A 26,265-nucleotide genomic window follows, 5' to 3' on the forward strand; every position below is an offset into this window, starting at 1 on the left:
AGTAGATATTGTACATACCCCATTCTGGAGATCCCCTTTCCAAATTTAGGGCTTATTCTTTCTGGAAGGGCTGGAGGATGCTGACTGCTAGAGGGACAATGTGCAGGTGCTTATTAAGGAAGCTGAATATGATACCTTATTTGCTTTTATCCTGTTTGGCTTGTTGTTGATTTTGTTTTATTTTGAAAGGATACGAGAAGTAAAAGCCTAAGGGCCAGAGCTTGTAAGGTGGAGGCAATAACTGTGAACACTTCTGATGACCCTAGAGCTCTGTACTCAGGTCTGTGTATGCACTTGTGTTTTTCAAGGGTGTGGAGAGAAGCTCGGGACCGCATCGTGGGCTTCCCTGGCCGTTACCACGCATGGGACATCCCCCATCAGTCCTGGCTCTACAACTCCAACTACTCCTGTGAGCTGTCCATGGTGCTGACAGGTGCTGCCTTCTTTCACAAGGTAAGAAAAAGCTGGTAATAATGGCATCGACTTGGTGAGAGTTTCACCTTTGTGTGGTAGCGGAATGCTGCCCTCAGCTTAGCTCTCCTAACGCTTCTTACATGTTTCTTTTGTGCTAGAAGTCAGTTTTTTCTATTTTTAGAGACAATGATCAAGATGCTTAGAGCAACTCTGGGATAAAAAGCCAAGATGAGAGGGCTGCCTGTACAGTTGCACATAGGCCATTTGGAAACCACTTTATCTTTCTGGGCGTTGGCTCTCCCTTTGTAAAACTGAGGGCACTGGGCTAAAAGACACCTCAAATACCTTCCAGTTTTAACACTGCCACCCTAGATATGGCCCAGCCATCAGAAGGTGACCTGGGCACTTTTCTGACTTAGATATACCATGCCTGTCCCGGGCCCCACGATGAGCCTCTGTGTGGCTCTGCCAGTTCTTTGTGATGCTTTAGTGCTTATTACTTTCACTGTGCCTCCTAATCTGATTTTCACTGAATATCTGAAGCTTAGGACCCTGCAGTCTTTCCTCCTCTACTGTTCTGTATTCTGTTTTTTTCTCCTGGCCCATCTTCCCTCTCTACCTCTTCCATCCTGTAAAGTGGCCCCTGACCACAAGTGGCTGCTGATCACCTGGTGCATGACTGGTCAGAATGGAGACATGCTGTTAAGTGTAAAGTGCACAGCAGCTTTCAAAAACTTGTAACAAAGGGTGTCAGATAGCTCAGTAATTGTTTGTGTTGATTGCATCTTGAAATGCAGTTAGTTTGGATTACTGGGTTAAATACAGTTATTGATTTTTACTGTCTCTTTTTACTTTTTAACGATGTGGCTTCTAGAAAGTTTACAGTGCTGTATGTGGTTTGCCTTCTGTGTCCGTGAGTGCCGCTCTCTACCTCCCTCCTGAAGTGTTCCCGGGCCCTGAGGAGTCCCTGTTCTAAGATTACCCTGGCATTACCCCCACTGCCCACCACACAGAGCACCTCTTCTGTGCCCTGAGTCTTCTCTGAGGACAGTGCTCCCATTAGCCTTTTCCTGTAGACTTTGAGGCACTCATTTCCCCACATCTGTGCTTTGGCACAGGGCAGGTGTAGGGAACATTTTCATTGCTTACCAATGACACTTCCCTCCCAGCTGTCACATAAAGTCTCATTTGCAGCTCCTGTCGTCTGTCTTGCTGCCATCAACCAGCCTTTTCATCGTGCCCTGACAGTCACCAAAGACGGTGGCACCTGCCTCCTTCTCTTTGTCTGCATCCATGCCCTCCATGGTTCTAGTGCCTTCACTGTCCTCACGGAAGACCCTCCCACCACTCTCTCTGCATGAATGGTGAAGTGTCCCGGGGTCTAGCCTGTTGCTCTTCTTATTTTCCCTAGGCGTTCTGTCTCACACACAAGGTTTTGAGGCTTTTCTTAGCATCTGCAGGCTGGTAATTTCCTCATCTGTATTCCAGCCTTGGCCTTTCTTGCTGAGGTCTGCGTTTGTATATTTCATTGTTTCCAGCATATCTCCCGTTTGTCCCTCAGACACTTCAGGTAAACTTTTCCCAGGAAAGCTCACCGTCTCTCCCTAGCTCCTTGAAGTCTTTTCTCCCTTACATATCTCCCATCTCAGATGGTGGCATCTTGCCAGTCACCTCAAATAGAACGATAAAATTCATTTTTATAGAGACTTTTTTAATTTTTTAAGACAGGGTCTCACTGTCGCCCAGGTTGGAGTGTAATGGTGGGGTCTCAGCTCATTTTAGCCTCCACCTCTTGGGCCCAGGTGACCCTCCTGCCTCTGTCTCCTGGGTAGCTGGGACTACAGGCACGCATTACCACACCTGGCTAATTTTTTTTGGTATTTTTTATAGAGATGCAGTTTTGCCATGTTGCTTAGGCTGGTCTCGAACTCCTGGACTCAAGCGATCTGCCCGCCTTAGCCTCCCAAAGTGTTGGGATTACAGATGTGAGGAACCGTGCCTGACATATAGGGACATTTTGAACCAGCCTAAACAGTCATTAAACTTTCAGCTGTTCTTTTTCTTTTAAAAACTTAATGTGTGAAGTTGATACACTCATCCCATTCTTGCACTTCACCTCAGGACTTCCTTTCCATCGGTGGGCCTTGTTTGGGCTGAGGATTGCAAGTAGAGTCAGAGGATTAGGGTGTCAGCAACTGGCCAAGATTTTCACACTTGCTCAGCTAAGGAGCCACTGATCTTAGCAGCGTCTACTCATACCTTGAGGATGTACTTATCTTCTGAATTGCCTTCCCAGATTCAGACTGTTCTTTAAAACCATGAATGGTCAGGTACCTCTACTTTCAAGAAATCATTTACTTAATGAAATTTAGTATTTTTCCTGTGTGAAAATCTATAAAGAAGATTACAGACTAGCAGCGCCCAAACCTCAGTTGGCTTACAGAGAGATTTTTGGGCCCTCTAGTGTTGTCCTATGCACTGACAACTTCTAAAAATCACAAGATTTCACAAAAAGACCTGAGCTGCAATACAAATGAAGATCAGGTCCTCTGAGGCCCTGTCTGGGGCGTCATGGTGGCTGCTCCCGTAGTTGAGGCCCATGATGGGGCCTTCATGCGCTCACCTGCCTGTGGCTCCTCGTTTTTCTTACACCTATTTCTTTTTTTATTTTTGTGAGACTGAGTTTTGCTGTGTGGCCCAGGCTGGAGTGCAGTGGCACCATCTCGGCTCCCTGCAACCTCCACCTCCTAGGTTTAGGCAATTCTCCTGCCTCAGCCTCCCGAGTAGCTGGGATTACAGGAGCATGCCACCACACCTGGCTAATTGTTGTATTTGTAGTAGAGATGGGTTTTCACCATGTTGGTCAGGCTGGTCTTGAACTCCTGACCTCATGATCCGCCCGCTTTGGCCTCCCAAAGTGTTGGGATTACAGGCGTGAGCCACAGCACCCGGCCTGCACCCATTTCTTTACACTCATTTGTCTTACTTGCTTGGTCCAGGAAAGCAGTTAGATTGGTCCTCTCTGATCAACAGCTGTCAAGTTTTTTTCTTTTTTTTAAAAATCATAAGTGCCTGTCAATAACACTTTTTAGACCTGTACCTAATATATATGTATATTTACTTATAAATTTTATGCATGTGTATATTACTGATAGATATTTTTTAGAGGTTGAAATAACGATGAAACAAAACTTTAAAATAATGTGATCACTAAATTCTTAAATTTTAGTGAAAGCAGTAGGATTGAATATGTTTTATTATTTTTGAAAATCTTGATTGGATACTGTGTGTTATAGCAAGTCAGGTCTGTTTCTAAATTAAACTTTTTTTTTTCTCTTGTTTTTGAGATGGAGTCTTCTCGCTTCTTTGTCCAGGCTGGAGTACAGTAGTGCAATCTTGGCTCACTGCAGTCTCTGCCTCCTGGGTTCAAGCAATTCTTCTGCCTCAGCCTCCCCAGTAGCTGGGATTCACCCTGTTGGCCAGGCTGGTCTCGAACTCCTGACCTCAAGTGATCCACCCGCCTTGGCCTCCCAAAGTGCTGGGATTATAGGCGTGAGCCACTGCGCCTGGTCAACATAAATCATTTTTGACAGCAAAACCACATACTGATGGAAATACCTCTGAACAGTTATTCTGATAATGCTTTCATCAGTTTTTTTAAAATTATTATTAAAAGGCAGTTCTTATTGTTAAAATGTCATTTCTTTCAAGACGTGTTATGTTAATATATTCTCATCAGCATACGAAGGACAGTCACTGGCCATTTAAAGGGTCAATAAATTTGAATTACCTTTTTTAAAAAGTGTATTGTTTTTTATTTATTCTTACTCTTTTTTTTTGAGACGGAATCTCACTGTCACCCAGGCTGGATTGCAGTGGCACAACCATGGCTCAGTGCAGCCTAGAACTCCCAGGCTCAAGTGATCTTCTCACCTCAGCCTCCTGAGTAGCAGGCAGTACAGGCACATGCCACTACATCTGGCCAATTTTTTATTTTTTTGTAGCTATGGGGTCTTCTCCCTGTGTTGCCCAGGCTGGCCTTGAACTTCTGGGCTCAAACATTTCACCGACCTTGGCCTCCCAAACAAAGTGTTGGGATTACAGGCATGAGCCACCATGCCCAGCCTGGATCACCTTTTTGTTAAAAAAAAAATTACAATTCATTTTTTTAAGTTCACCAACTCTTAAGTACTTTGCTATAAGATAATTAGCACATTTATTCTGTTACAAAAAAATTTTATCATTATTTCACTCAACATATTATATTGTAGGTAATGAAATATGTTAATCATTTAATCAGTTTAACTGGGCACCTCACCTATTCATTTGTTCATTACAGCAAATTGCAACATATAGCAGTTAACATGTGCCCTGTCTTGTAGTATTTGCTGATTTCTATGGTATAAATACTCTTACCTTGGCTGATTTGAAGTTATCAACATGAGTCACTGAACACGGATTTGGGAAGAGATACACAGTGGTACACCATTACGTAGTAATTTCAACATCAACAGTAGATATAGGTAACCTCAAGTTAATAGTAAAATATTAATTAGGAAGTAATGAGTTTAAGGTATTTATTGCATGATTTTTAATATAATTTTAATTTATTTAATTTGAAGTTTATGTAATTACATCTTTAATAATGGCTATGTTTAACAACAAGCTGACAACATTCTGAAAATGTAGACAGCGCCATTCATGAGCCGGTGTGAGTGGCTCCAACACACCCCTCTGTGGGCCTTGTAGGACAGTCTGAGAACTTTGCCTTTTACTCTGAGTGAGATGGGAAGTGTTGGAGGCTTTGGAGTGAAGGGGTGACATGTTCAGCTGGTTTGAGTGTTAACACAGTCACCTGCTGCGCTGGGACTAGCACATGGGGAAGAGAATATGGCAGCAGGGAGAATATTTAGGAGCCGATGTGGAGAATCCAGGCAAGAGACGAAGGTGGTTGGCAGCAGGGAGTAGCCAGGGCCGATGGCGAGTACTGACCAGACTCAAGAATCTGTACAGGAGGCAGCGAGGGATCGTGTGTTTCATGGTTCTGTGATTTATTGAGGTCTGAGAAAATAACCAGGCTTTTTTCTCTCACTTATCTTTTTTTTTTTTTTTTTTTTTTGGCCATTGTTAGAGATAAAATAGTGTTCAACTGAACCAGCATCTGACCTAGTTTGACAAATCTTTGTATTGATTTCAAAATCACTGCGGTACCAGGGAGATGATATGACATTCTGTTACTAAAGGGGGTGATGATGGCAGTTTGAATGGGATAATTCCTCACTGCAGAAGATCCACACGACAGGATGTCTCGAATCCCCTGCCCCAGTCCCTAAGTGCCAGTAATACCTCCTAGTTACTGCCACACCCAAACAGCCCCTCCATCCATGCATATTTTGGCTGAAAGCCAACAACCTGTGTCTTCTAACAGAGCATGTGGTTCTTTTCTTCCCCTGACAGTATTATGCCTACCTGTATTCTTATGTGATGCCCCAGGCCATCCGGGACATGGTGGATGAATACATCAACTGTGAGGACATCGCCATGAACTTCCTTGTCTCCCACATCACTCGGAAGCCCCCCATCAAGGTGAGGTCCCACCACTGGTGGGGCTGTGGATGCGTGCATGTTTACTTCACTTGTTTTGCAGTAGTGCAGCACGTAACTGCACTGTACCTCAGAGTCCTCATTTGTACAATAGGGATGATACTACCTACCTCATCAAAGGATTGTCTGTGAGCTTAAATGAGTTGTTACTACAGGGGCCCTTCATTCCTAAGGGCAATGGATAGAAATCAGAAGGTTTGGAACTTGGGTGGGAAAGATGTTGCATCTTATTTTTATTAATGTCTTACTGGAATAAAGCATTTTCTTCAGTTATGAAACAGGCTATAATTCATAAGAGTATTTGTAGTAACTGATTTGTCACCAGTAGAAATCACTGATATCTTCATATCACAATACCTTTATTGCAATATCTGCAAAAAGTATTGTTTGTATTTGTTACTGCTTTGAATTCACGGCAGTTACTCCCTTTCCCCTAGATGTTGTGATTTAATACATTAAGAAAAGAGCATGTATGTCACTGTGTTTTACTGTAACTCGTTTCCTTTGTCATCCTGTGTATTGTAGTTTATATACCTAAAAACATTACTTTGAGGAGTCTACAGTCTTGACCAGATTGCCAAGCCAGAGGCACAGGTGATGTCCATCAAACAAAAAACTTAAGAATTTCTGAGTTAATATATGTAAAGCTCTAAGAATAGTGCCTGGCACATAAGTACTATATAAATTATTTGCTCACAACCAAAAATACCCTCAGAATTCTAGAAGTTCTGAGGATATTGTTCTGTTTTTTTCTTGGAGGTATTAACACATACACTCAGTGCACAGAAAGCCTGGTTCCACCCCCTTCCTGTCATCTTTGTGGGCTCTGTCAGCAAGTTAGAGCATGCTGGTAAGGGTTAGGATAGCTCAGTCCTCACAGAAGCAGATGTTATTAGAACCAATAATGCTATAGAATCTGTCACTCCAAATGAATATTTGTGACTGTGCTTCGTCTGTGTTTGTCTGTTTCATAATTGAAGAAAATGCTAAATTCCAGTAAGAGATTTATACCTGATGTCCTTAGAAGGGTCAACAAACTAATGAGGTCTTATTTTCATTATTATCAAAAAGGCATATTATTTAATTTTATGAAATAGGTTTACCTTCATGGGTGACATTGCCATGAGTAAATAGTTGTGTTCGACTGGGTGCGGTGGCTCACGCCTGTAATCCCAGCACTTTTGGAGGCTGAGGCAGGCGGATCACTTGAGGTCAGGAGTTCGTGACCAGCCTGGCCAACATGGTGAAACCCCGACTCTACTAAAAAATATACAAATTAGGCTGGGCGCAGTGGCTTACGCCTATAATCCCAGCACTTTGGAAGGCTGAGGCAGGTGGATCACAAGGTCAGGAGCTCAAGACCATCCTGGCTAACACGGTGAAACCTTGTCTCTACTAAAAATATAAAAAATTAGCCAGGTGTGGTGGCACGCACCTGTAGTCTCAGCTACTCAGGAGGCCAAGGCAGGAGAATCACTTGAACCTGGAGGCGGAGGTTGCAGTGAGCCAAGATCGTGCCACTGCACTCCAGCCTGGGTGACAGAGCGAGACTCCATCTCAAAAAAAAAAAAAAAATATACACACACACACACACACAGTAGCATGCGCCTGTAATCCCAGCTACTCAGCAGGCTGAGGCAGGAGAATCGCTTGAATCCAGGAGGCAGAGATTGCAGTGAGCTGAGATCATGCCAGTGCACTCCAGCCTGGGTGACTGAGTAAGACTCCGTCTCAAAAAGAAAATAATAATAATAATAATAATTGTGTTCTAGACTAAGTACCCACCAGCATGTACTAATAACGATAATGAAATCATATCTTTAGAAGCTGGGTGTAGTGGCACATGCCTGGTAGTCTCAGCTACTCAGGAGGCTGAGCCAGGAGGATTGCTTGAATCCAGGAGTTCAAGGCTGAATGTGCCATGGGCGTGTCTGTGAATAGCCACTGCACTCCAGCCTGGGCATTGTAGTGAGAAAGAAGTCGTAGCTTGAGTGCTAAGCAGGGTGGCCACCAGAGGACGCTGGTTCCATGCAGCAAAGCATAACAAAGAAATGCATGTGGAGGCCAACTGTGGCCCCTGCGTAGGATGTCACTCCTGATTGTCCCAGGGTTTCTTCTGTTGCCGAGACTTCTGCTAAAGCCTCACAAGAGAAGAATAATTAGCAACATAATGTATCAATTTTTTTAAACTGTGAAAAATAATAGTCACAAGTATTTATATAAAAACAGTATGTTTTCCAGGTACAGTGGTAGGTCTCATATTAAACAGTGAAAAGATTTTGTAGACTTTGAGGTAGGGAGGCAAAGGTTTTAGAAAGCAATTAATGATGGGTGCAATTTTCTCTTCCTTATATATCCTTTTTTATGTAGCCAGGGACTGGACTTGAGTCAAGATGTATGCATCAATTTATGCCTCTCTAGTAGACCAGAAGACATAGTCCATGAAAATTTAAAGTATCTGAGTGATTAGGTACCTAATAATAGCATCAGTTACCTGAGCAGGCACAAACATGGGGAATTTTTCATCTTTCTTAAAGTGTGTTTGTCTACTGCATTATTAGGCCAGTGTTTCATTAGTTAAGCCATCTCTTCAGTGCAGGTGGAAGTAATTTAGACATGGTGCACATGATTCTTACCAAGTGAAAACTTCAAAACTGAGTATTCTCTGTGAATTTTCTTCATCTTTCTGGAATATATGAAGAATTCAAGATTGGGATGACTTTTCAAATTCAAAGGCTGAAATTAAGAGTGTTTTCAAACTCTTAGTAATTCCTTCAACTTATGAATCTAATTATTTAATTCATAATAAAGAACCAGTTTGAATTAAATATTTTATTTACCTAATTTTAATGGTATCAGGTATATGTACTATTTTATGTTCAAAAATAGTAATTTTTTTGTTGTGCTTTAAATACCTCAAATTTTTACTGTCAAACTATTCCTTGTTTGAGTTAGGGAGGTTTGACTGCTTCGTATGATTGGCAGTGTTCTTTCAATAATGTTAATATCTTAATATTGACTAACGAATGGGGAGTTAATGTCATATTATTTCTTTGAATAATGTACTACTTTTGCAAGGAGAACACAGAATATAAATAGGCTTCATTCAGGATAAGAGATTGAAAAATCACCCGTAAAGTTTTGAGAAAACAGATGGCTTAGGTGGTAAGGAAGCCGAAATGCAAGTGAACGTCTTGGTTCTCTGGGGTGATATAGGTTCTTGGCAGCTATCAAGGATTTTCCTCATTGTTACTAAGCATAAAACGAATATTTTTCTTAGATTGAGTTACTTGGAATCTTCCATGTAAACTGTGATCCACGATATTGGTTAAATAAGTAAATGTCCAGACTTCAGTTGATATTATAGTTGCTTCATTCTTTTTAAATTTTTTGCATGTTTTATTATGTAACACAGTTATATATTTACAAATATATTGGGGATGCAGTCTTAAATGGTTTTTTGTTTTTTTTTTTTGAGATGGAGTCTCGCTCTTTTGCTAGGCTGGAGTGCAGTGGCGCAATCTCGGCTCACTGCAACCTCTGCCTCCCGGGTTCAAGCGATTTTCCTTCCTCAGTCTTCTGAGTAGCTGGGACTATAGGCGTGTGCCACCACGCCCTGCTAATTTTTGTATTTTTAGTAGAGACGGGGTTTCACCATGTTGGCCAGGCTGGTCTCGATCTCTTGACCTCGTGATCTGCCCGCCTTGGCCTCCCAAAGTGCTGGGATTACAGGTGTGAGCCACCGCACCCAGCTTAAATGTTTTTTTTACTGATGGATTACATGATTAAAAACATTTGGAAACCACTGCTTCCGTGAAAACAACAGTTATAAAGTCACCTTTTGTGTCACATGGAATAATGTGCAGGTTAAAGGGCATTTCTCCTGGGGTTGGATTCTGGTGTCTGGAATGATGAGAAAGGTTTTTAGATCCAGTGAGAGCCCCATGGAATACTGGACATAGATGCTGTTTGAGAACATCCTTCCCCAGATTCCTGACCCCTACATCCTGCTCCAGTGGGAACCGTGGAAGAGCAATAACTCAGTGCTGACGTGACCCCGAAGGGTTCTAAGAGAGCAGCAGTGAGTGAGGGGAGAAGTGAGGAGACAGGTGGGACCCTGGAGGGGGACCTGTGGAGGTCATGACTGCCCAGAGACTCGGTTCTGAGGGGAGCCACCCTTCGAGCACTGGCCTGTGTCTCCTCCCAGTTTAAACTCTGGGACCCGGGCTCTGACGGCGCATACTGGCTGTACACAATGATTACTCTTCCACTATTAAGTTATGGGATGTATCTTTCAATTAAAAAATTTCCCCTTAATTTATAATGGAAATTTAAAAATTATTTGAGAAAAGATAGACATGCAGAAAGAAATCAAAAGTACTAAAACTTTTGGCTTATTTCTTTTGGTTCTCTGGTATCCTGTCTACGTGGTGACTTATTTATTTATACATACATATATATACACACACATATGTGTGTAAAAATACGTATATATGTATTTTTTCTTTTTCTTTTTCTTTTTTTTTTTTTGAGATGGAGCCTCGCTCTGTCACCCAGGCTGCAGTGCAGTGGCACAATCTCAGGTCACTGCAACCTCTGCCTCCTGGGTTCAAGTGATTTTCCTGCTTAAGCCTCCACAGCAGCTGGGATTACAGGCATGTGTCGCCATGCCCAGCTAATTTTTTTGTATTTTTAGTAGAAACAGGGTCTTGCCATGTTGGCCAGGCTGGCCTCAAACTGAGCTCAAGTGATCCGCCCACCTTGGCCTCCCAAAGTGCTGGGATTACAGGTGGGAACCACCACATCTGGCCTTATTTTTATATTTTAAATTTATATACTTGATTTGCAGTCTGCTTTTTAAAAACTTGACAGCAGGCTGGGCGCTGTGGCTCATGCCTGTAATCCCAACACTTGGGGAGGCTGAGGCGGGCAGATCACGAGGTCAGGAGATCGAGACCATCCTGGCTAACACAGCAAAACCAATCTCTGCTAAAAATACAAAAAATTAGCCGGGTGTGGTGGCAGGCGCCTGTAGTCCCAGCTACTCGGGAGGCTGAGGCAGGAGAATGGCGTAAACCTGGGAGGCGGAGTTCGTAGTGAGCCGAGATCACCGCACTGCACTCCAGCCTGGGAGACAGAGTGAGACTCTGTCTCAAAAAAAAAAAAAAAAACCAAAAAAAAAACTTGACAGTAAATTTTTGGGTTTTGTACTATAGTGGGTTAGGTAGTTTGAAAACCTGATCACTATAAGTAACAAACTTATTTTTTCAGTGTATAGTTGAGCTAATAAGAAGGTAAGAGAATTGCCAGAAAGGAAGCAGGTGGGAGGACTAAAACTTAGGGTGGCAAGTGTGGTGGCGTCACTGAGGCCACCATGGGGGGCTGCTCTCACCTTAGTTGTCTAGAGGCTTGGATTTTATCACTCATGTGAAGGAGTGTAGAGCCTGTTAAGGGTGGAGAATTAGAATGGAGATCTCCTACCCGTTGCCCCGGGGAGATGACACATACCTTGTTTATTTTAACCTTGACTCTGACAGGTTGTTGGGGAAGTGTAGGTTGAGAATGTTAAATAGTCTTTTGAGCCTCCATGGGCTTAGGGACTCATTCTGTATGAAATCTAGACCCAGGGCCACATGAGATGGCTCAAGTCTGTAATCCCAGCACGTTGAGAGGCTGAGGCAAGAGGATTTCTTGAGGCCAGGAGTTCCAGACCAGCCTGGGCAATATGGGGAGTCCCCAGGGAAAAAACAAAAAAGAAAACTAGACCCAGTCGTCAATACCCTTGGACTGTTTGACAAAATAAAACCAAAAATCTGTTATAAGGAGAAATTACTCTCAGCAGAGGAAGTTCCCACTTAAGAAAAAGAGAAATTTCTTCACCTCAGGCCACGTAGGACACGCACAGGTAAAGCCTCATTGAAGATGAGCTTGAAATGTAAAGTCAACAGTCAGCCACCAAGAAAACAGCTGATCATGAGCAAGAGTGAACACATATAACAAACAGGTTATAGTTCTCCAAGGATTTCAAATAATAAAGCCATTAGATAGACTATAAAACAAGTAGGCTTAAAATTAGTAACCTGAAAACATAAAAAAGCAACAAATCACTCCAAAAAGAACAAACAGATTGGAAAGCCCTAAATGGAACTATTGAAAATGAGAATCATAGTTATTAAATTTCAGTGAAATGGGATAAAAAGATCAGACTTAGGTGAAAAGAAAAGGAAGTAGAAGATAAATTTAAAGACACTTCTTCCCCATCTTTCTTTGTGAGGCATCCACCCCTCCCTGCTCCCCTCCATGCTCCCTTCCGTGGAGCCAGTGTTTCCAAAGGCCCCCAGCCCGCTTTGCAGGTGTCACTTCTCCAGCCCATTTAAAACCCAAGTTCATGGCTATCTTGCAGGATTTGCTTTTTCATTGTTTGGCCTCTGAGGATTTCATTCATTCATTCATTCATTCATTATTCATTGTTTATTCATGCATGCATGCATGCATGTATGTATGTGAGTGAGTGACAGGGTCTCACTGTCACCCAGGCTGGAGTGCAGTGGTATCATCATAGCTCATTGCAGCCTCAAACTCATGGGCTCAAGCAGCCTCCCATCTCAGCCTCCCAAGTAGCTGGGACTACACCAGATAGCTGGCCTGCTGCCACACACTGCTAATATTTTTATCTCTTGTGGAGATGAGGTTTTGCTTTGTTGCCCAGGCTGGTTTTGAACTCCTGGGCTCAAGCGATCTTCCTGCCTTGGCCTCCCAAAGTGCTGGAATTAATCACCAGGTAATTTAATTTCTTATTACAGGCTCTGCCCTGTATTTAAAGAGATGGTTTCTGTATTTCTTCTTGCATGTTCAGGTGTTCTGAGGGGTTTTTATGCCATTCGGCCTGCCACATTGTAATGAAGCTGTCCCTCTTCATACTTTTCTAGTTAGACATTTTCTAATTAATAATAATATGACTAGACTGTAGTATGGCCACTTGCCCATGGCTTTAAATGTAGTTAAGCATCTTTTTTATGGACAGTATTCAAGAATGATAGCCCCTCTTTGACTAGCCCCTCTTTGGGTAGTCTTCAATACCCAAAGCCCCTCTTTGGGTAGTCTTCAATATTTTGATTCAAAACATTGATGAAACAAACAACTCGGTACCTACCTATGGCTCTGCAACCAAGTACATACTAGGAGTAGACTTACTGAGACAGCTGACATTACACACGTTAAGGCTTTTGGCATCTGAGAAGCGTAGGCCATCTCAACAGAATACCTGACAATGTTCTGGAGACACCTGGTAGGCAGGAGGCCTGGGGCCGGGCTCTCGTTCGTGCCATGCTCTGCAGGGATGTTGCCCCTGAGGGGATCAGCGTCTTCACCATGGACATGGGAGTGTGGGATCGGCTCAGCTGCAAGGGTTCTGTCAGTATTAGCTGGGATTCCCACTCTGTGTCTCTCTCCCGTTTCCAGGTGACCTCACGGTGGACATTCCGATGCCCAGGATGCCCTCAGGCCCTGTCTCACGATGACTCCCACTTCCACGAGCGGCACAAGTGCATCAACTTCTTCGTGAAGGTGTACGGCTACATGCCCCTCCTGTACACACAGTTCAGGGTGGATTCTGTGCTCTTCAAGACACGCCTGCCCCATGACAAGACCAAGTGCTTCAAGTTCATCTAGGGGCAGCGCACGGTCTGGGGAAGAGGATGAGCAGAGGGAGGAAGATGGCTCCCAAGGTTCCTAGGCATTGCAGGACCTTGGGCACATCTGCTGGTGGGTGGCCCAGAGCCTCTGCTGGAAGGGGCAGCAGGAGGAGTGGAAGGAAACCGCTGCCTTTATCTTGAAGTCAGCCACACTGGGCCTGGAGCCCTGGGCGGAGGCCCCGGGGTTCCCCACACAGGGCACTGACTGATAGCTTACACTGAGGACTGTGGCGACTCTGCAGAGTCACTCACACCGTTCATAAGCCCAGGACAGCTGGTTCGTGGTTTTTAAATTCAATAACAACTATTATGATTATTTAAAAAGAGAAAGTTTCAGATTTGCCATTCAAGGCTTATTTATATATATGTGTGTGTATATAAATACATGCACACACTTGCATACATATATATTTTTGGCTGGGGGAGTGTGAGTTTTGCCTTTCTAAGGGAGGGACCGCGCAGGCTCCTTTGTTCTGTATTCTGGCGGAGATGGGTCCTGGCCTTGTGTCACTGGCTTATCCTTAAAGATCATCTCCCATCCTCCCCAGCGCCATCTGTGTGCAGCAACCGGAAAGGGATGAACTTGGCCCTCTTGCGGGCCTGGACAAGGTCTCTTCCTTACCCTTTCTGTTGCCAGTCAGCAACCTGTAACTCACATTCTCTTCTCAGTGAATCCCTGGGAGCGCCTGACCCTGGTGGGCTGCTCAGCTTCCTGCTGCTGGGGCCAGCAATTTTTGAGGATTTATCTTTAGGCCAGGCTTGCCTCAGTACTTATCCCTGCTCTCCCATTTCTCTCTTGTTTGAGAGAGAATGAGGAAGCAAAGAGTGAGAAAGAATAGGGGCTGAAGACGCCACTCCCAGATGGCTCTTTCTATCCTGCTCTTCTGTTGAAACACACGTGCTGTGGGCCTCAGGCATTTCTGAAGTGCTCTTTCTTGGATTGGACAGGAGATGAGCAGCGTGCACATCTGCTGTGGTCTGAAGTGGTTTGCAGGGCAGCCTCCTCTCCCTAGTGTAGAGCAAGCCAGTGTCCTTCGAGGACCCCACCCGGCTGGCCGGGAAGTTTTACAGCAAGGCGCCTGCCTTGGGATAATTCCTTGGTGAAATTCACCTTCCCCCCGCCTCTGTCTGGAGCCCCATCCTGTGTTATCTGTGGTTTTTGGACCCCTAATGTCAGCTTGGCTGTAGGACCCCCCGAGGTTTGGTATGTGCTAGAACAATGGGAGGCTGTGATTTGCTGTGTAAGCTCACATCCAGCCTTGGAATCTAACGGGCATTCACAACCCGAGTTACCACTTTCCACTCCCTGCTTAGGATTCTGTTCCCTGGGCTGAAACTGAAATAAGCTAATTTTTTGGTTCACGGTGGCAGTAGGGGAACCTAGGAGGGTGTGAGTGGCATTTGTCAGGGATTTAGCCCATGACGTGTTTCTTGAACCCTACTTTCTCGAAGTGGAGTTGACTCTGGAAGTTTTCTAGCAACTGAACAAAAGCTCAGGTCTGTCCTGGTCATGCACATGCCTTAAGCCAGTTCCGTCTTCCCTAGACCTCGGCATCCTGCGCTTCTATTTCTTGGAATACGTTCTCCTCTGACCTGCCTGTACCACGTGGGTCCTCTTCAAGTACTGTTTTGAAGCTGGGCTCTTTTGTGTAGCTCCCACCCACCTGTAGGGCTAGCTCGGCTTAAGGGAACTCTCCCCATTGGCAAACCGGACCCGGCCGCCGCCAGGACTGTGTTTCCAAAGGTTCCCCCCCAACCCCGGCATCAGCCTGTAGCTCCCCCGCTGAGGCAGTGTGGTTATGTTCCCAGCAGTGGGGGTCAGACGCCCTTCCTCAGAACTTTCTAGTTGCCCTCTACCTGACTCCTGACTTGTATTCCTTTCAGCGGTAGCCTTCTTCCCTCGGGGAGCCAAAGAGTGTGGTGTGTGGCGCTATATTGTGGCTGCTATTTTATCTGGTTTCTTTTAATGTGAGGAACTCACATACTGACTTCAGTGGGACTCGGTGAGCCGGGGCCGTCTGTGTGGTGAGACCCCCTTTAGCGGGACTCAGTGAGTCGGGGCTGTCTGTGTGGTGGGGCCAGGGCCTGTCCCTTTAGTGGAGCCAGGTTGTTGGGCCCCGAATGTCACTGGTGGATCTAAGAAGGGCTGAGTGGTCTGACACCAAAACATGCCGCAGGGAGGGCTGTGGTGTCGGTGCTTCCAACAAGGACAGCCCTCCTTGACCCTGAAAGGAACACTGGCTTGAAGGACTGCAGACAGGCTCTGAGGGGCATGCCCTCCTCAGCGAGAGGCAGCAAGGTGGCCACAGTGTCACTGGTCAGGTGCTTCTCACCACGGGAAAGCCGCCGACCTGTGACTCGCGTGAGATGGGAAAGCAGCGCCACAGACCCCGAGTCTCCTTGGCTGTCTGTGGGCCGCCCCTGGCCACCTTGTCCTGGCTCGCAGGGTGCAGGAGCGCCTCGTTCTCTGGGTGGCCGGCTTGCTGCTCCGGTTTGGGCTGTCTTACCATAACGCCGTCCCAGGGCTCCGCAGGCCACTGTGAGCGCTGGCTCCCTGGGCAGTGCTCCTCCGTGTGGACTGTGCCTCAGGCCAGGGCTCAGCAGCTGGGGTCCTGTCCGGAAGGATGGGATCTTTCTGGGAGCTGCACCAGACAGAGTGGGGAGCTCCTAGTTTGTGGGGGGAAGCTTTGATATCCATGCCACGTCCATCCACCCCACCCCTTTTCGTCACGAGCACAATGGTCTTACATTGGATTTTTGTAAAAAAATAAAAGTAAATGGAGACTTTAACTCAAGCAGCTTGGAGGTCTTTTGTGGTTTTCCTCAGCGAGTATGGAAGAGTGACCTGAGAGAAGGCACCTGCTTGATTGCTTGATTCCAGGTCGCCACCTGTGTATGCCAGCTGGGCCTGCTCGCAGAAGATGATGGGAGGCAGCGTGACCAGGCCCTGGTGTGGGCTGTGGACCAGAGATGGGTGAACAGACTCACACTCACATGGGCAGCCTTGCCTGTGCCCGGTTCCAGGGCAAGTCATTTTGACAAAACAGGAACTTAGGGGCTGTTGAGGTGCTTTAAGCAGGATGTGGAAGGGCATGTGGCCCATATATGCAAAGTTAATTTTTTCATGGGAATTTAAAATGTGTGTGTGTGTGTGTGTGTGTGTGTGTGTGTGTGTGTGTGTGGAGTGGTTGTGGGGAGCTGTGTGTGCCTGCGATCCCAGGACAGGCGAGGCCTCACTATGAATGGCTCGATTCGGTCCATAGGTCATGCCCCTGACCTATAGGTCACTAAGGCACCTGTACCTGCACCGAGCTGACGCTCCCTGACTGCAGAGCCCCATCCTGTTGGTGCCCACAGGCCTAGAACTTGTGCTTGGCTGTGGGATCAGAGGCTTTCTCAGGAGAGGGCACTGAGCTGTGGGCTTCGGGGAGAAGGATGGAGAAGGGAAAGGGGGTAAAGGCGAGGACTCCTCTCCTGGGCTCTGCAGGTGGCAGCTTTGGTCACACTGACAGTCCTAAGAATGGGTGAGACTTAACAGTCGGTGTCCCTCCTCAAGTGGGGTTCACGACTGATCAGGCAAGTTTGCAGCAGCTGATGGGTGAGATGTCATCGAGGGGCATTCCTCTTTGGGTCTGGAGTTTTGGCTGTCAAGCTCCTATTCTTCCAGCCATCCATCTCCATGTTACGATTGTCCTGGGACCAGAGAGACTTGAGAAGGTGGCATGAGGCTGTAGAAAATGTGTCTTCCTATACACAGAGATATGATGTCTGCTTTGAGTCTATACCTGTCGAGTTGTGTCTTGGACTTATGGTCTGCCAAGGTGGTAAATGTTAGCTGTTGATGGGATCATCACTGAAGTGGAAGGCTCCACAAGGTTTACAAAAATGTGTTAAGAAGAATGTTGATGGTGGGGTGTGGTGCCTAACATCTTAATCTCAGCATTTGGTGAGGCAGAAGTGGGAGGATCACATGAGGCCAGTTCAAGACCAGTCTGGGCAACACAGCAAGACCCCCATCTCTACAAAAAAATTAGAATGTTATGAAGATACTGAAAAGAAGAAAGGCGAATGTAGTGGGTAAAGGTCTGGGCCCTGGAACAGACTGGGTGCAGATCTTGGGCTGCCCGTCACACTGGTGGAGAGCAAGTTATCTGTTACTATTTTAGGCTCTAATCCCACCATACGGTGGCAAAAGTTGTGCCCATCTCTTAAGCATATGTTAAAAGTTAAATAATATAATATATGTAAGAGTCCACTGTTTGACACAATAAAAATGAACTATTACTGGAGTAAAATAGTGTCCACTTCTTCATGGCTCTTTCTGCCTTCCACTAGGTTTGAGCACCAGCGCCTGGCTGAGTGCCCTGCTCACCTCCTATTAGAGCCCCCACGCTCTGTCGCCTCACCATGCTGTGTGCTGGCCACTGCTCTGCCTCCCACACGGGACTGCAGCCTCTCAAGAACACAGGAGTTCCATAGTTTTCTCATGAATGAATGCTTTGACGAAGTGAAGAGGGTCACTTAGAAATCACAGCTTAGGCAAATTGTTTTACCTTTCTTCATCTGTCTTGACGTTTATGAAAGAGTACAGGCTGGGTGCAGTGGCTCATGCCTGTAATCCCAGCATCTGGGGAGGCCAAGGCGGGTGGATCACCTGAGGTCAGGAGTTTGAGACCAGCCTGGCCAAAATGGCGAAACCCCATCTCTACTAAAAATACAAAAATTAGCCAGGTGTGGTGGCACGTGCCTGTAATCCCAGCTACTCAGGAGGCTGAGGCAGGAGAATTGCTTGAACCCAGGAGGCGGAGGTTGCAGTGAGCTGTGATTTGCGCCATTGCACTCTAGCCTGGGCAACAAGAAACTCCGTCTCATAAAAATAAAAAATAAAAAAGTACAGCTGCTGGTCCTGTTGTAGGACTGTCATGTTAGCATTGAAACTACTTACATTCTATTGATTTAAACGACTGGTCCCACATTTCAAACATACGGCAATGTTGAAATCATTTCTAGGGCATAAATGTCTATGTCATTTTACTGGACCCGCCTTGGAGCGTCCCATCTACCCATGCCCCGTCCCTTCACCCATCCTGCCATTCATCCTTTCATGGTGCACTGTTGAGGTACATTTCTGAGTAAACTGGCAACATCAATGCATTTCCTTCTAAATACATGGGCATACAACTGTTCATTATAGGTCAGTGTTTGTGTTTTTAATGTAAACTTTATTTTAAACGTGCACACTGTAATGCACACATCTTAAGTGTGCATTCTTTTGAGTTCTGACAAACGCACACACCTGTGTAACCCAGACCCCCCTCAATATATGGAACACTACTATCAACCCAGAAAGTCCCCTCCTGCTCCTTCCTCCTAGTCAGTCCCCACGTCCTCCATCCTCAGACATAGCCAATGCTGATTGTTTTTTTCATTTTGGATTAGTTTTCTATATTCTAGAATTTCATATAAATGGTGTCCTATAATTTCTACTCTTGTGTGTGTCCGTCTTCTACACACCCAGCATAACGTTTTGGAGATGCATCCATCGTTGCTGAATAGATTGGTGATTATTTACTTTTTATTGCTTAGTATTCCCTTGTATGAATCGAGTAAAATCTGTCCGTTCTATTATATAGATACTGGGGCTTTTTCCAGTTTTTGGATATTATGAATAAAGTTTCTGTGAACATTCATGTGCAAGTCTTTCTGTGGATTTTTATTTCTCTTGGGTAAATACCTAGGAGTGGAATTGTTGGGTAATATGGTAGATGTATACATGTTTAGTTCTATAAGAAACTTCTAGACCTTTTCTCAATGCGATCATTCCATTTTGTACTTCCACCAGTAATTATGAGACTCCCAGTTCCACATCCTCACTGATCCATGGTCTGGTCAGTCTTTTTAATTTTAGCCATTCTGGTGAGTAATGGTGTCTTATTTCATTCTGCGTTTTCCTGATGACTGGTGATTTAAGCATCTTTTCATGTGTTTACGCCATTTATATATATTTCCTTTGTGAATTATCTGTACACATCTTTTGCCCATTAAGAAAAGCTGGATTGTCCTTTTTTGAATTGCTTTCTTTTCTTCCTACATTTTTAATAGATTTCGGGGGGAGCAGTTTCAGATTTACAGCAAAACTGCATGAGAAGTACAAAGAGTTTTTCCTCTTCTTCCACCTCACCCCTCACTTGTCCTTTATTAACATCTGCCATTAGTGTGATAGATTTGATACAATTGATGAGCCAGTGTTGACACATTATTCACTCAAGCCCATGGGTTTACATTAGGCTTCATTCATTGTGTTGTATGTTCTATGGGTTTTGACAAATATGTGATGACATAGAGTCACCATTACAGTATCATACAGAACAGTCTCACACAGAACAGTCTCACTCCCCTAAAAACTTCCTGTGCTGCACCTATTGGTCCCTCCCTCCCTCTCTGAATCTCTGGCAACCACTGATCTTTTTACTGTTTTCACACTATGGCCTTTTCCAGAATGTCACATAAAATCATACAGCATGTAGCCTTTTCACGTTGGCTGCTTTCATGTAATATAATATGCACTTAAGGTTCTTTTGTATCTTTTCCCGGTTTGATAACCAGTTTCTTTTCTCAGTGAATAGTATCGTATGAATGTATTTAGTCTTTTTTATTGCTGAGTTACAGGAATTTTTTGCCCTGGACACTAGTCCATTGTCAGATATGTTTTGTAAATTATTTTTTTAATTTGTGGCTTGCCTAATCATTTTCTGTATGGTGTCGTCTGATTAGCAGAAGTTTTCAATTTTCAGGAGATACAATTCTCTTGTTACTACTTTCTGTGACCCAAGAAACCTGTGCCTACCCAACATCATGAAGATATTTTCAGTGTTTTTCACCAAATGCTTTATGGTATTAGCTCTTATAATTAAAGATCCATCTCAGTGTTTATGGTGTGTGGCAGTGGTCAGGTTTCTGATACTTTTTCTATATGGGCATTGCAGCACCATTTGTTAAAAAGACTTTCCCTTCCCTTTAGAAGTGGGGTTCTATTTCTGAGCCATCTTTGTTGTTATGCTGCTTTGTTCATCCTCGTGCCAGTTCCATACGGTCTTGATGAATGCAGCTTTCCACCTTTCTTCATCTCCAAGATTGCTTTCAATATTATAGTTACTTTGTATTTCTCTGTAAATTTTAGAATTAGTTCTATGGCATTAGCTCCTTTTTTTTTCAATTTTATAATTTCATAATATATTCCTTTTTTTTACTTTAAGTTTTAGGGTACATGTGCACAATGTGCAGGTTAGTTACATATGTATACATGTGCCATGCTGGTGTGCTGCACCCATTAACTCGTCATTTAGCATTAGGTATATCTCCTAATGATATCCCTCCCCCCTCCCCCAACCCCACAACAGTCCCCAGAGTGTGATGTTCCCCTTCCTGTGTCCATATGTTCTCATTGTTCAATTCCCACCTATGAGTGAGAATATGCGGTGTTTGGTTTTTTGTTCTTGCGATAGTTTACTGAGAATGATGATTTCCAATCTCATCCATGTCCCTACAAAGGACATGAACTCATCATTTTTTATGGCTGCATAGTATTCCATAGTGTATATGTGCCGCATTTTCTTAATCCAGTCTATCATTGTTGGACATTTGGGTTGGTTCCAAGTCTTTGCTATTGTGAATAGTGCCGCAATAAACATACGTGTGCATGTGTCCTTATAGCAGCATGATTTATAGTCCTTTGGGTATATACCCAGTAATGGGATGGCTGGGTCAAATGGTATTTCTAGTTCTAGATCCCTGAGGAATCGCCACACTGATTTCCACAATGGTTGAACTAGTTTACAGTCCCACCAACAGTGTAAAAAGTGTTCCTATTTCTGCACATCCTCTCCAGCACCTGTTGTTTCCTGACTTTTTAATGATTGCCATTCTAACTGGTGTGAGATGGTATCTCATTGTAGTTTTCATTTGCATTTCTCTGATGGCCAGTGATGGTGAGCATTTTTTCATGTGTTTTTTGGCTGCATAAATGTCTTCTTTTGAGAAGTGTCTGTTCACGTCCTTGGCCCACTTTTTGATGGGGTTGTTTTTTTCTTGTAAATTTGTTTGAGTTCATTGTAGATTCTGGATATTAGCCCTTTGTCAGATGAGTAGGTTGTGAAAATTTTCTCCCATTTTGTAGGTTGCCTGTTCACTCTGATGGTAGTTTCTTTTGCTGTGCAGAAGCTCTTTAGTTTAATTAGATCCCATTTGTCAATTTTGGCTTTTGTTGCCATTGCTTTTGGTGTTTTAGACATGAAGTCCTTGCCCATGCCTATGTCCTGAAGGGTAATGCCTAGGTTTTCTTGTAGGGTTTTTATGGTTTTAGGTCTAACGTTTAAGTCTTTAATCCATCTTGAATTAATTTTTGTATAAGGTGTAAGGAAGGGATCCAGTTTCAGCTTTCTACATGTGGCTAGCCAGTTTTCCCAGCACCATTTATTAAATAGGGAATCCTTTTCCCATTGCTTGTTTTTCTCAGGTTTGTCAAAGATCAGATAGTTGTAGATATGCGGTGTTATTTCTGAGGGCTCTGTTCTGTTCCATTGGTCTATATCTCTGTTTTGGTACCAGTACCATGCTGTTTTGGTTACTGTAGCCTTGTAGTATAGTTTGAAGTCAGGTAGCGTGATGCCTCCAGCTTTATTCTTTTGGCTTAGGATTGACTTGGTAATGTGGGCTCTTTTTTGGTTCCATATGAACTTTAGTTTTTTCCAATTCTGTGAAGAAAGTCATTGGTAGCTTGATGGGGATGGCATTGAATCTATAAATTACCTTGGGCAGTATGGCCATTTTCATGATATTGATTCTTCCTACCCACGAGCATGGAATGTTCTTCCATTTGTTTGTGTCCTCTTTTATTTCATTGAGCAGTGGTTTGTAGTTCTCCTTGAAGAGGTCCTTCACGTCCCTTGTAAGTTGGATTCCTAGGTATTTTATTCTCTTTGAAGCAATTGTGAATGGGCGTTCACTCATCATTTGGCTCTCTGTTTGTTATTGGTGTATAAGAATGCTTGTGATTTTTGTACATTAGCTCTTATGCTTACATAAAATTCATCTCAGTACTGCCAGTCTCTTCTAAGAAACCTGGGATTATCAGATTAAAAAAATTTAAACATAAAATTTGCCATGTTAGCCATTTTGAAGTGTACAATTTAGTTCCATTAAGTATATTCACAATGTTATGTAACCCTCACCACTAGCTAGTTACAAAACTGTTTCATTGCGAACAAATTCTGTACTCATTAAACAGTAACTTCCCATTCCCCCACTACTTCCAGCCTCTGATAACCTCTATTCTCTCTCTATGGATTCATCTATTCTGGATATTTGAATATAAATGAAATCATAAAATATGTGGTCTTTTGTGTCTGGCTTATTTCACTTAGCATGTTTTCAAGGTTCACCCGTTGCAGCATGTATCAGAATCTCATTCTTTTCTATGAATGGATAATATTTCATTGTGTGTATATTCCACATTTTGTTTTATCTGTTTATCTGTTGGTGGATACTTGGGTTGCATCCATCTTTTGGTTACTAAGGTGGTGAATAATATTGCTAAGAACATAGGTGGCCAAATATTTGAGTCCCTGCTCTCAATTCTTTTGGGTATCTATAGAGGAGTGGAGTTGCTGGACAATATGGTAATTCTGTATTTAACTTTCTGAGGAACTGCCAAACCGTCTTCCGTAGCAGCTGTGTCATTTTACATTCCACTAGCAGCGTATGAAGGTTCCAATTTCTCCACTTCTCCCAACACTTACTTTCTGATAAAAATTTTAAAAACTGTTACAGCCATCCTAGTAGGTGTGAAGTGGTACCTGGTCATGGGTTTGATTTTCATTTCCCTAATGACCAGTGTTGAATATCTCTTTATGTGCTATTGGCCATCTGTGTATCATCTCTGGAAAAATGTTTATTCAAGTCCTTTACCTACTTAAAACATTGGGTTAGGTTGTGGTGTGGCTGTCTGCTGGGATGGTATTGCATCAAATCCATAAATCAATAGGCAGAATTAAAATGTTAGTATTGAATCTTCTAATCCATCAGTATGGCATATTTCTCCATTTATTCAAATCGTTAATTTTTATCAGCAAGGTTTTGAGACTTTTAGTGTAGAGATCTTACATATCTTTTCAAAAGTTATCTCACACTATTATGAATGAAGTTGCTGTTTTAAAAACATTTTATTTCTGGCCAGGTGTTGTGCCTCACATCTGTAATCCGAGCACTTTGGGAAGCCAAGGTGGGTCTCTATAAAAGTAAAAAGAAAAAAAAATTAGCTGGATGCAGTGGCACATGCCTGTGATCCCAGCTACTCAGGAAACTGAGGTGGGAGTATCACTTGACCCTGAGAGTTTAAGGCTGCAGTGAGCCATGACTGTGCCACTGCACTTCAGCCTGGGTGACAAAGTAAGACTCTCTCTCAAAAACTTGTTAATATATAAAATAGAGTTGACTTTTGGATACTAACCTTGTATTCTGCAGTCTTGTGAGCTTATTCCAGTAGTTTTCTAGATTTCTTAGAACTTTCTATGTAAAAAGTCTCATCTGAAAACAGTTTTACTTCTTTCCTACCTTTATGCTTTATCTGTTTGTATGCCTGCCTGCCTTTTCCTCCTCATTTTTGCCTTATTGCAATGACTGGGACTCCGAGAACACTGTAGAACAGTAGTATGGATCGGCACCTTGCTTTGCTCTCAATATTTGGGGAAAAGCTCTAGTATTTCACTGAGCTGTTAAGTTTTTCATACATAACCTTTATCAGGTTGAGTATGTTCCCTTTTATTCCTCTCTGCTGAGTGCTGTTAGAGAATTTCATCAAATGCTTTTTTCCTGTATCTATTGAAATGATCCTCTATTCTATTATAAATTAGATTGGCTTTCAAATATTTAATTATCCTTGCATTCCAGGGATAAACCCTACTTGGTCATGTCATATTATCCTATTTGTGTATTGCTGGATTCAGGTTGCTGGTAAGTTTTTTTTTTTTTTTTTTTTGCATTGATGTTCATGAGAGATATTTACCTCTCATTTTCTTTTTTGGTAATGACTTTATAAGGTTTTGGTATTAGAGTTATGCTGGCCCCTTAAAAGGGATTGGAAGTATTCCCCCTTCCTCTTTTTGATAGAGGTTATACAAGATTGGTGTTATTTCTTCCTTAAATGTTTGATAGTTTCCCAGGGAAACCATCTAGGCCTGTAGTTTTCCTTGTGAGAAGATAATAAATTTAATTTCTTAAGTGAATATCAAGTTCTTTTTCTTATTGAATGAGCTTTGTCTATTTGTGTCTTCAAAGGAAATTTTCCATTTTATCTGTGGTGGTGAATTTGTTGGCATAAGCTGGTATTCTTTTTATCCCTTTAATGTTTGTAGGCTCTTTAGTAATACCTCCCTTTCCTTTCTGATTGGCTGGCTTCTTCATATCCGTAGGATCTGTAGTGATAACCAAAGTTTTTTCACTGCCCATATGGGCAGTCGGTCCTGTCTTTCCTTGATCAGTCTAATGAGGTGTGTATCAGTTCTGCTGATGTTTTCAAAAATCAGCTTTTGGCTTCGTTAGTTTTCTCTATTCTGTTTTGTTCATGTGTCCTTATTTTTATGATTTCTTTCCTCTACTTTCTTTGGGTTTATTTGGCTCTTTTTATAGTCTTCTAAGGTAAAAATTTAGATCTATTTTAGGTCTTTCATTTTTTCTGTAAGCATTTGAAGGTATAAGATGACTTTTAGGCACTACTTTAGCAGTATCCTGTACATGTTGAGCTTTAATTTTCTGTTCAAAATACTTTCCAATTCATTTTGGGATGTCTTCTTTGATCCATGAGCTATTTTAGAAGTGTTTAATTTCTAAATATTTGTGGTTTTCCAAAATACTTTGTTGAGTTTGAATTTAATTCCATTGTGGTGGGAGAAGGTTTTGTGTATGCGTTCAGTCCTTTTAGATGTAATGAGATTTATCACCTAGCATATGGTTTTCATAGTAAACATTCTGTTGCTGCAGAGCAAGTATTCTAAAAAGTATCAATTAAGTCAAAGTTTTTGACAGTTTTGTTCAGGTCATCTATGACTTTTTTTTGTCTAGTTGTTTTAATAATTATTACAAGGGTGATAAAATCTCTAATGGAATTGTTTTTTTGTGGTAGGTTGTTCTATCTACCTACTTACGTAACTACATACGTCTGGAGTTTATAGTTTTACCTCTAGGAGGGTCAGGTCTGATGGGAGCTGTTACATTGCCATTCCATTATTTGACCTTTACTTGAATAAACTACAGAAATGTTCCCACACACAGCACTTGAGCAGGGATTGGCATACTTTTTCTGTAAAGGGTCAGCCAGTGTTTTAGGCTTTGTGGGCCACATGTGATTTCTGTTGCATCTTTTTTCTAACAACTCTGCTTGTGGGCCAGATTTGGCTTTTTGGCCACAGTTACCGACCTCTGATTCATCTCATCAGGAAGCTGCCCACTGAATCAAGTAGCTATTTTAAAGCATGGGCTAAATGATAGGGATTTTTAC

The 26,265-nt window shown here is 43.1% G+C and overlaps 1 protein-coding gene across 1 annotated transcript in view; it reads left to right on the forward strand.

Moving 5' to 3' along the window:
- EXTL3 (exostosin like glycosyltransferase 3) overlaps positions 1 to 16,507 on the forward strand; it is a 38,140-nt gene extending 21,633 nt beyond the window's left edge. The window contains exons 3-5 of the mRNA XM_016959283.4: positions 309 to 453; positions 5,872 to 6,000; positions 13,480 to 16,507. Coding sequence (XP_016814772.1) covers positions 309 to 453; positions 5,872 to 6,000; positions 13,480 to 13,689 — 484 coding nt within the window. The 3' untranslated portion in view covers positions 13,690 to 16,507. The remainder of the gene's footprint in view (positions 1 to 308; positions 454 to 5,871; positions 6,001 to 13,479) is intronic.
- Positions 16,508 to 26,265: the final 9,758 nt, after the last annotated feature.

Source organism: Pan troglodytes, chromosome 7 (assembly GCF_028858775.2).
Source record: "Pan troglodytes isolate AG18354 chromosome 7, NHGRI_mPanTro3-v2.0_pri, whole genome shotgun sequence".
Lineage (NCBI taxonomy): Eukaryota > Metazoa > Chordata > Mammalia > Primates > Hominidae > Pan > Pan troglodytes.